At 35.9% G+C, this 11556-nt stretch overlaps 1 protein-coding gene across 4 annotated transcripts; it reads right to left on the reverse strand.

Moving 5' to 3' along the window:
• Positions 1-7765: 7765 nt before the first annotated feature.
• Positions 7766-10599, reverse strand: LOC131162020 (large ribosomal subunit protein P2y-like). Of its 4 annotated transcripts, none has more exons than XM_058118120.1 (4): positions 10452-10599; positions 10279-10378; positions 8478-8716; positions 7766-8069 (listed from the first exon to the last, which is right to left on the reverse strand). In XM_058118120.1, exons 1-4 carry the CDS (start codon positions 10539-10541, stop codon positions 8043-8045), a joined length of 456 nt encoding a protein of 151 aa, XP_057974103.1. In that variant the 5' UTR covers positions 10542-10599; the 3' UTR covers positions 7766-8042. The 4 variants fall into 4 exon arrangements, with proteins under 4 accessions (XP_057974103.1, XP_057974110.1, XP_057974117.1 ...); XM_058118127.1 differs by having other exon boundaries at positions 10460-10585; XM_058118134.1 differs by having other exon boundaries at positions 10279-10368; positions 10452-10539.
• Positions 10600-11556: the final 957 nt, after the last annotated feature.

The raw sequence follows: 11556 nt of genomic DNA on the forward strand, positions 1-11556 counted from the left end.
GAAGAGGTTTGGACAAAAAATGTAGTAGACTACTCCGAATTGAAGGTATTCAGGTGTCCAGCCTATGTCCACGTATCTAGTGAGGAGAGGTTTAAGCTTGACCCGAAGACTCGTTGTTGCATCTTCTTGGGATATCCAGAGGGTGTGAAGGGGTATAAGTTGTGGGACCTAGTGGCAAACAAGGTGGTGATCAGTAGAGTTGTAATCTTTGATGAGAAAACTATGGTGAAGTGTACTCAAGAATTTGATGAATAGAAATAGGAGCCAGAAAGCTGGAGCAGTGATGAACATGTTATGCTGGTGGAGTTGGAAGCTCAAAGCAAAGAAAATGATCATGGTCTCGGGATTGCAACTTGCAGAGAGCTCTAGCTCGGGAAACCAATAAGTTGACGATATTCCTATACGGAGATCCAGACGCACTATCAAGCCTCCATCAAGGTATGATTTTGATGAGTTAGTATCTTATGTTTTTCTTACTTGTTGCAACAATCCAAATTTTTTTCAAGAGACAGTGCACGACCAGGAGAAAGATAGGTGGATGGGAGCAATGATTGAGGAAATGGAATCACTGCAAAAAACAAAACTTGGGAGTTGGTGGAGCTTCCAGATGAGAAGAAACTAATAGGTTGCAAATGGGTGTATAAGAAGAAGGAGACAATTTCAGAAAAGGAATGAGAGAAATTCAAGGCACATTTGGTGGGAAAAGGATACTTACAAATGAAGGGGATAGATTATGATGAGATCTTTTCTCCATTGGTTCGACATACTTTTATCAGAGTTGTGTTGGGATTGGTAGCTTATTACAATCTTCATTTGGAACAAATGAATGTGAAGACGGCGTTTCTTCATAGTGACTTGGAGGAACAAATTTACATGGTACAGCCGGAGGGATTCATTGAATCAAGAAAAGAAAATTTTATTTGCAGGTTGAAGAAATCTCTTTATAGGTTGAAACAGTCTCCAAGGCAATGGTATAAACAGTTTGATTCGTACATGATGAAGATTGACTACAAACGGTGTGAGTATGACTGTTGCATTTATGTGAATAAACTTGAGGATGATTCTCTTGTTTTCTTGTTATTGTACATCGATGACATGTTGATAGCTGCAAAGGATTTAACTGAAGTGAATCAGTTAAAGGACCTATTGCATAAGGAATTTGACATGAAGGATCTTGGTTCAGCCAAGAAAATACTTGGGATGGAGATTCCCTATGATAGGACTGCAGGGAGATTATGGTTATCTCAGCGCAGTTATGTTCAGAAGGTGTTAGATAGGTTTAGCATGACTGATGCAAGATCGGTATGTACACCTTTAGCGAATCATTTTAAGTTGTCTACCGCAGATTGCCCAAGTTCGAATGAGGAAATCCAGGACATGTCAAAGGTCCCCTATGCTAGTGCTATAGGGAGTTTAATGTATGTCACGGTATATACAAGGCCAGATTTAGCTCTTGCAGTGAGCGTGGTGAGCAAGTTTCTCTCTAATCTAGGAAGGCGGCATTGGGAAGCTGTCAAATGGATACTTAGATACTTGTGGGGTACATCGGGATATGACATCATATTCGGCAAGCAACAGGGTTGTCCTTCAATTATGGGATTTGTTGATGCAGATTATGTTGGGGATATGGATGACAGAAGTTCTACAATGGGATATGTGTTTACCCTTGTAGGAGGACCAGTATGTTGGAGATCCATGGTACAGTCTCTGGTTGCTTTGTCCACAACTGAGGCAGAATATATGACAATTGACAAAACTGCAAAGGAAGCATTATGACTTACTGGTTTAGTCAAAGAGCTAGGGTTATAGCAAGATGGTATGGTGCTGTATTGTGATAGTAAGAGTGCCATTTACTTGGCAAAGAATCGGGTATACCATGCTAGGACCAAGCACATTGATGTGAGGTTCCACAAGGTTCGAAAATTGATTGCTTCGGGTGAACTTGTGTTGGAAAAAGTTTACACATTTGATAATGTAGCAGATATTCTGATGAAATATGTTACTTCAGAGAAGTTCAAGCATTGCTCGGACTTACTCCATGTCTCCAAGTGATAGAAGGGAGACATACCCAACCAAACGTTTTTAAGTTCAAAGAGAAATAGTTCATGTTTTTGAGATTCTCCTAAGGGGCATATAATCGCCAAGGTGGAGATTGTTAGTTGTGGCTCTTATACTTCTATTTTGGTAAGCAAAGAAGGAATGAGGAAAAATATGAAAAGGGCAGCATAACAGGACTCGTCGACGAGAGCCTATACTCGTCGATGAGGGAACATCAGAGGTTCGTCGACGAAGGTTCTAAAGTTCATAGACGAACAATTACCAAGAGTAGGAAATTTTTAGACTTTTGATATTGTTGACGAGAGCTCTATATTCGTCAACGAAGGGTCTTCTTGGTCTCGTCGACGAGGCTCTGTGTTCGTCGACGAGAGGCGCTTGGGCTACGGCAATTTTATGAAATTTTAGATTTTTGAACGTTGGGTGGTTGGGCAAATGGGGGGAAACTTTCGAGGAAACTTTATATATGTCATATGGGCATATTTTGAGAGAGAGAGAGAGAGAGAGAGAGTGAGTGATCATTATTGAAGTGTATTGTGTACAATTTGATTTCCTTAGTGAAATTTGTGTGTCATTGTTTCCATGGATGTAGGCTTTGACGAACCACGTAAATCTTTGTGTTGATCTTGTTCTGGTTGTGTGTGTTATTTATTTCTTATTATTTATTCCGTTGTGTATCTTCATTATATGATCCATATCACAACACTGTGCTTACGTTCCACACGGCCATTTTGTTGATGGGTATGTGGGCATAAAAATTGATGTGTGATGCCAAGGGTTTAACATAGGGGGTGAGGGATTTAAATTCGACTCCACCATCTGTCGAAATGGAGATTAATTTGGAATTGAATAATCATTCAACATATGGAATAAAGGTGGTGAAAACATGATAAACATCAGATTTATTTTTTATAGGAAAAAACCAATAAAACCGAGTGCATTGATCTACAAGGGATAGGTAAAAACTAAAACCATTCCTAGACAGACAAGGTGTCGGGCCCCAAACATCCGCATTGATGAGCTGAAGAGGCTTTGAGGCCTGGTCCTGATTGAGAGAGAAGAGATGCTGATGACTTTTGGCTAAGGGGTAGTCCAAGCAAAAGAAGGACGAGCCTATGCGACTGGAGGGTAGCTGATGCTGATGTAAGATGCGAGACACCAAGCAAAGCGAGGGGTGACCTAAATGGTGATGCCACTGAGCAAGGGAGGTCCTTTCGCCGACATGGGTGGAGGGAGAAGACGAGAGTGCCGACGATGGTGGAAAAACGTAGAGGCCATTAATGTTGGGACCAGTGAGGAAGATCTTCTTGGTCAGTTTGTCCTTCACAGAGAAGAAAGAAGAGTGAAATTCAAAGAAACAATTGTTATTTGAGCAGAATTTACAGACAGAGATGAGATTCTTTGTAATGGAAGAAACATGAAGTAATTTGTTTAAAGTGAAGAAGGAAGAGGAAGTGAGAAAATTAGAGTCACCGATGTGTTGAATGGAGAGAGCATTGCCATCGCCTATGCGAACTTGATCACCATCGGTGTAGGGTTGGGAGGACAGATTAAGGTTGTCAAGGAAGTTCGTGATGTGGTGGGTTGCTGCTGAGTTAGGGAACCAGAAGGAGTCGGGAAGGGAGGGGGATGGTGTAAAGGTGTTTGTGAAATTGGTTGAAAGAGAGGGAGGGGTCTCATATTGGTAGGAATAGTTGAAGCGATGGCGGCATTGAAGCGCAACATGGCCAAGTTTGCTGCACACCGGATAGGTTGGGCGAGTGGATGGGGAGGGAGGCTAGGAAAATGGTGGTGGATTGGGGTAACTGTTACTACGGCCTCCTCTGTTGGAGGAGAAAGAACGGCCTCTCGTGTTGCTATTTCTGCTAGATCTTCCACCTCTTGAATAGCCTCGACCACGGTGGTCACGTCCTTCAGTTGTTGTTACATTCACCGAAGGTTCATAAGAAATCATGGATCTGGTTGAGTGAGCGAGCCAGCTCTCATGAACAAGGAGAAGTTGAAAGAGTTCGTGAGAGGAGATGGGTGTAGATCTTGTGGTGATGGAGGTGACAAACGAATCATAGGTGGAACTAAGTCCGGTGAGCAGATATGTAACAAAGTCTTGGTCAGGAAGGGGATTTCCAGTGGAGGCAAGAATATCAACCAGTGCCTGCACTTTTGAGAAGTAATCTGTGATGGAGAGCTCTCCTCGAGTCAGATTAGCAAGTTGGAAACGAACTTGAAATTGTTGTGCTTGAGATTTTGAGGTGAAGAGAGAGATGAGGGAGCTCCACAGTTCATGTGCAGTGGTTGAAGACAGAACATGGCGCAGGACAAGTTCAGTGATTGAAGAAAATAGGATATTGAGGACTAATTGATCTGTTCTCATCCAAGCAGAATATTTGGGCTTGATAGTGAGTTGGTCAGGAAGAAGTTATGGAGGAGCTTGGAGGCTGTCATCGACAAATTGATACAGATCTTGGCCATAGAGGTAGGCACTAATCTGAACCTTCCAGAGAGGGAAGTAGTCTGTAGTGAGTTAACTGGTGACAACATGAGAGAAGGATGGTGTGGGGATAGCTACAGCCACAACAGAGAGGGGGGGAGCAGAAGGTGAAGCAGCAGTAGAGGCGTCAGCCATTTTGATGGCTGCTGTTTGCTAGCTTTGATACAATGTCAGAATAGCATTTTGCTGATAAGCCTTTTCACAGTGTATTGTATTGATGTATCTCAATGTATTTATACAAGTAGAGGGAATCAGAACTGTTACACAGTTGAAAATAAAACAAAGGAGAAAGGTTCCCCTACGGTTACAGAGGAGAATATCAGTTTGTTACAGGGATGTACAGGTATTATTTTGAGCTGTGTTGATACTGTCACCTCGCCCTCGTCGTTGCCTTGCCACTCGTCGCTGGACCTAGACCAATAGCACTCCACTCTCCTTGTGCCTAGTCGATTCGCCCTTGCCAACTATCGTTTCGCCGTCTTGCCCTCGCGATAGCCGTCACTTGTTAGCTTGTAAGGCTCAAGGCCGACTCTTTACAATATGGCCTAGGCGAATGGTTTAATTATGAGCCTTAATATTTTGTTTAATTTTTATTTTTATTTAAAATTAATTTTTCTACCTTTTTGAGATGTAAAATCACTAACTAAAGTTTTATATTCAAAATTTTCAAGTATTTCTTTTTCTATTGATAACATAGCCAATTCATTTAATCTTTCTTGTGACATAATTGATCGTAAATAATTTTTTATAAGTTTAAGGTAAGAATTATTAAGATTTTTATTATATTTGAGAGAGTGGTAGAGAGAGGTGAGAAATACTGATACATAATTGGAAATTGGGGAGAGTAATGAGAAAGAGTTAAAGAGGGGAGAGAAAATGCATTGAGAATAGGAGAGAATAAAAAGGGCATGGGTTGGGTGCGTTGGGAATTAAATGTAAGAGAGAAATTCGTAAGTTGCTGTGAGAATGTGAGATTTTTGTGGGATGCTTTTTGAAAATAAAATAATTAAGAGATTTGCTATCTTTTAAGATTTACAAAATATATTAAATAATCCAAACCTACTTAATGTAAAATATATATAATTAAGGGGGCCCCAAAATTTTAGGTCCTTAGGCAAGATATTTAATGGCCTATACAGTGAGTCAACCCTGACTTAGCCTCACCCTCGCCTTCAACGTTGCTTGCCAGGTTATAGCCTCACCCTCACCATCGCCTTGCACTCGCCATGTCATCACCTATCACCTTGTTGGTTATCACGGACATTTTGATCAGTTTATCTTTTGATTAGTTTATCTTCTGTCATATACTCACTTTTGATTAGTTTATCTATGTATGGAAATGGGGTCGCTTCCTATGAAAGTTTACTGGGCTTAGAGCACTCATTATATCCAGGTATGGTGCATAACTTATTCATACCAACCCATAGGAGTTTTGTGTCTAGAGATGTAATGTGAGTAATATGTTTACAGTGTTATATTAAAAGAATTTGGTTTAAAAATTTAATATTTACCAAATTCTTGTAACTCAATGTATATTAGTGTTACTTGAATTGAAAATTATTGTCACCCAATGCATTACATTTCGTGGTTACCAAAGACTAAAGTTTATTTATCTTCATTTAAAAAGAAAAAAAAAGTTGAACCACATAGAGGATTGTTGATATTTATGTTGGATGTTTCAAAAAAAAAAAATTTTTTTTAAAAAGCTATCTATTTAATAAATATTAAATAACAATTGTTGATTTTATTTTAATTAAAAATACGGTAAATTTAATATAAAATATTAACTACTACTTCAAAAGTTACACTTAATTTATCAATATGAATTATGATCCAGCATCATTTCAAGATTTGAATTTTCCTTTTTGAAATAACTTTATATTCTATAAATTTATATTTTATTGGATAACTAAGAGACCATTTAGTATCACTATTAAAAATTAAATAAATGAAAATTAAAAATCAAAAAATAATAACTAAAAACTAAAAATCAACAACTTGCTTGATTAACATTTATCAAACTAATATAAATTAAAATTTTAATTAAAAGAATACTTACTTTGATCTTTAAATCAAAATATTATAAAAATATAATTAAAATGCTAAAATTACAAATAATAGACATTAAAAAATTATTATAATAAATATAAAAATTTATTATAATTATTTTACTTAATGGTTCTCATTCAAAATTTACTTTAAAAATTTTATTGGACATAACAATTAAAAAATAGTAAAAGTATTTTGTAATTACCTTTATTGTTATTTTTTGAAAGTTATGCATGCTTTTCTTTTTAATTATATTTAAATTCATATGATCATTTAATTTTGATTTTTATTTAAGTATATAAAAATAAATAATTTAATACAAAAAACTACTTCCAAATATTAAAATTTGTCAAAACAACTAAAAATTATAAAATCTGATTTAATTTTTTGACAAACTAAAAACAAATAATAAAAAAAAAAATTAATAACAAAAACAAATATATTTTTCTAATCTATTTTTTCAAAATCGAAAACTAAAAACACTAACGGTACCAAACAAACAATACCTAACAAGTCCTTAATAATACATCTCCTATAGCTCTAATGTTTGCAAAATGTAATCCTAAAAGTGTACAGTCATGCACATTAACCAACATTATTATAATAGTACTACAACATCTCAACTTCTTAATTATTCATATTTTTATTTAATATTAATTTTATTAGTAAACATTATTTTCTATTATATTTCCAACTTACCTTTCAAAAAATCTTAGAAAAATTTGTATTGCTTCATTTAACATCAAATAATATAAAAACAGTGTAATCCTGGTAAAATTTAAGAGTAAATATTCCTTATTATTCCATGTTATTAAAAAAAAAATTTTCATTATTTTATAATGATAACATATTTTGCAAGTCATTAAAATTTATTTTGCGACTACTATATTTCTACAAATAGACTTAACAAAAAAAAAAAAAACTAAACCAGAACCAAACCAAAGCATATTTGGCACAACGCCAGCCTGCAAGGGCAATTGGAAGACAATTAATCCTCTTTTATTTTGCCAGCCCACCCCATCAATTTAAAATAAAAAACAAAGTCCAGCCAAAAATATTTATTTAAAAAAGGTACAGGAAAGCTAACGAGGAAACAAAGGTATTACCCACTCCAAGTTAAAAACAGCAAATAATTAACCTGAAATTTTGCAACTACAATATATGTGGAGGGCATTGGGGCAAAGAGATTTCTGATTTAAGTATGACGCAGTGCAGCAACAATGTTAAAACAATTCATCAAGAATGAGTCGATATAATTCAGTTTCCAAAATTCAATAAATCCCAAGTTTTCTTTTAAAAAAAAATCTTACTCGTTGGTGATAATAGGCATTTTAGCCCATCACAAGTCTCTTCTAACAAACAAAAACCATACTGGGGAAAAAACTTCCTACACACAATGATAAGCTCCGGATTGGGGACAGAATGTTGGTGTGGCAACCATACTTGTCCCTTAGTCAAAGAGACTGAAGCCCATGTCCTGCAGAGGGAGAGAGTTAAAATTAATCAAAAGGTAAAACTTTGTGCATTTGTGCGCATGCAAGTGAGCGTGGAGGGTGACCTATGTGGGGCGGGCATTAGATGACAATAAACTGGTTCAATATACATACAAATGGAGCGGAGACTGGGGCTTATTTGTCAGGCATTTTTTAAGATCATATCTCCCAGTAAAGACACCCTCGCATGAGAAATTCTACCTGGTGCACATTACATGTTCAAGGGGCATGTGTGCCCAGCATAGATGCATTGTGAATACAGCACACAATAGTTTTAAGTGCAATGCCCATCAAGAAAAGGATAACCAGTACAACTGAGTTTGACACCCTATCACATGAGATGCAAATAATCTAGTGTAGTGCTCTATGTGCTTGTATCAAACAATACTTACATCATCCGACTCTTCTTTTTCCTCCTCCTTCTCTTTCTTTGCCTCGGCTGCAGGAGGAGCTGCAGCACCACCACCACCGCCACCAGCAGAAGCAGTTGCAGCAACGGCAACAGCACCCCCACCACCAGAAGGAACAGATGCCAGCTTCTCCCTCCCAGATGCAATAAGCTCTGTTACATCTTTGCCCTTAACTTGTGACAAAAGGAGCTCAATTCTATTGTCATTAGTTTCAGCTCCAACTACAAAACAGCGGAACAATTCCATTTAATTCGAGTAAATGCTCCTGTTATAGAAACTAGTTTTCCACGTTAGAGTACAACAATTGAATGGCAGGACAGCTTTCAAATTACTTTTTGTCGCACAAAAATCTCAGTTTACAGACTTGGGCTCTGTTTATAACTCTGTAAAAAATGCTGCGAGAAAAACAACTATGATAGGTGTCCATGACTTCATATGTTCAACAAATAGTTTCAAGTGGTGGTTGCTCCTTGCAGTATAGCAAAATTCTTAAAATACCCAAAATCTTCCACAATTTTACCCAAAAGAAAAACACACAAAAACAAAATTGATAGACGTCCATGACTTCATCTGTTCAACAAATAGTTTCAAGTAGTGGTTGTTCCTTGCAGTATAGCAAAATTCTTAAAACATCCCGAAATCTTCCACAACTTTACCCAAGAAAAAAACACTCATACACCATCCAGTTTGATAATTCTAGCCTCCCATTCGAACATCCTAAATATTAGAACAGATTAATTACGTTTTGAATTTCCAAGTCTCAATTCCGTAACCTTTATATAGACATAGTGTTGGGGTTTTATCTTTTACTTTCATTGTTTCTACTTTCCAATAGCCTTCGAGATATTTGTTTCTTTTAATGGATTATGTTATTCTCAATACCATGTTATTCCAATTAATGATCTTATTTTGTTTTATTTCTGGATAGTTCCCTTTTTTCCCATTTATTGTCAAGTTTCAATTTCCAAAATTTCCAATCAAGTCCTCCTTTATAATAGAATAGCTTACATGCCCCATCGTGTCCATTATTCCAAAAGTTTTCCTTTCAAAATCTATGTTTCCGTTCAGTTTCCTAACATTATATATCAATTGAAATATAGAAGCAAATATCAGTAATCATTTTCGATTAGAGAATCTGCATCTGTGTGGGTGTTTTATATCAGGGGTACATGCTTGCCTCAAATAATCACTTGCAGATTTATCTCCTACAACTCAGCAATATAAGTAATAATTTCTGTGAAAATTCATATTTTTGTAAATTTATAAAGCCCTAATTTAATGCGGATAAAATTTGGGCTACAGTTTTTAGCCATACTGATTTGAACAAAACCATTTAAATTCCAAAATCAAAGCTGTAAATCCAAAACCACATACGCAAGATAATTGCGCATTAAATTTTAATGCAGCAACCGACTATCGGTTACAAACATAAAATGCTAAAACTGTAATGCCGTTTCCTGTACCGATTATTTCCACGAATTGTCAATCGAAAACATGAAAAAAACGGAGAAAGAAAACTAAGTGTCAAGTCTAACGCTTCTAGTTCATTTAGCTTCAATTAACAAGAAATCAACTCAACCAAACAAATACACTGCGGGGTGCTAAAAAGTGGAAATTTAAGTTTCAGAGTTTCGATAACCCTTTCTTAAATTCTCTCAGCAAACAAAGCATAGAACAAAACCTAGAGCATGGAAACAAAAGTATCGCGGCTTGATCAATCAAACATAAGCACAATCATTTATGTATAGCTGCGTGTGTGTGTGTGTGTAGAGAGAGAGAGTACCAGAGTTAAGGATGACCTTCAAATCTTCAGCAGATGGAGTGGTGTTCCCTCCCAGAACAGCCAGCAAATAGGCCGCGATCAACTTCATCTCTGCAGGGAACTTACAGAGACAACAAAAACTTATTAGTACAAAGAGAGAGAGAGAGAGAGAGAGAGAGAGATAGAGAGAGTACCAGGAAACCTTGAATTGACAGAAGTGCCGACTTCCCGACACGAAGAGGGGTGGAAGATGGAAGAGACGAACTCTGTGCATATTGACTCATTTATAGCTAGGGTTTTCTTGGCACGCCCGCCTTCCGGGTTGGATTGTAAAATGGGTACGGGGCGAATGCGGATCGGGTAGGGTGGATCCGATGGCGGTTCCGGACAAAATAGCGGTCTGCTTGTTTGTTTTTCACTTTTTAATTTTTTTTTTTTTACTTGAAGAAACAATTATAGAAAAATAATTATGGATAGTGATTAAGGTATTTATATTTTATTTTTAATTTTAAAATATTTATATAAAAAAATAAATAAGAGTTAAAAGTCATTTTAAATTGATTTGGAGTTCCATTATAATATTATTATTTTACATATACTCGTCATGAAATAGCTCTCAAACAAATAATTAAGCATGATCAATTTTTAAAATCGAATTGATCTTCTGTGAATTGAAAAAGTTATCATTACAAAATATAATTGATCAAATTCATGAATTATTCAAAGTAAAATATTTTGATTAGTTTGAATCCACAACTAAAATATTAAAGTTAACCTACAACTTAATTACACTTTTATATATGAAACTTATGTTAGAATTTTATACACATGTATGTGTACTCTTTATGATCACTTAGGCAGTAAGTGTATATATATAAATAATTAATCAATAATTAAGTTATGTCTAAATTCATAAATAGAATAATACGAACATTGACCAAAGTCAAGTTCCATATTGATTAGTACAATTATCAATGTCATGTATTCTTAATGCTAGTGAAAAGTCCCCTAAGATACATTGTAGGAATTAAGGTACATTAGTCAAAATCATAAATTTCACTAATTAATATATTATTAAGGAATGTAGCACATCAACTTTATATACATTTATTTTGGAGGAAAGAAAATGTTATGTGTGGATATTTATGACTCTTTGATAGATTGACTCACTTACAGAATTTTATATAAAGGACTCTTAATGGCCAATCCAAATCGCTCTTCAAAGAGTCGACAAGTAGTGTCGAGTTTTCTACAGCTAAAAGATATTGAGGTCATCGGAGTCTCATTAGAGTCTAAAAT

The sequence above is a fragment of the Malania oleifera genome, chromosome 1 (genome assembly GCF_029873635.1).
Source record: "Malania oleifera isolate guangnan ecotype guangnan chromosome 1, ASM2987363v1, whole genome shotgun sequence".
NCBI classification, from domain to species: Eukaryota; Viridiplantae; Streptophyta; class Magnoliopsida; order Santalales; family Ximeniaceae; genus Malania; species Malania oleifera.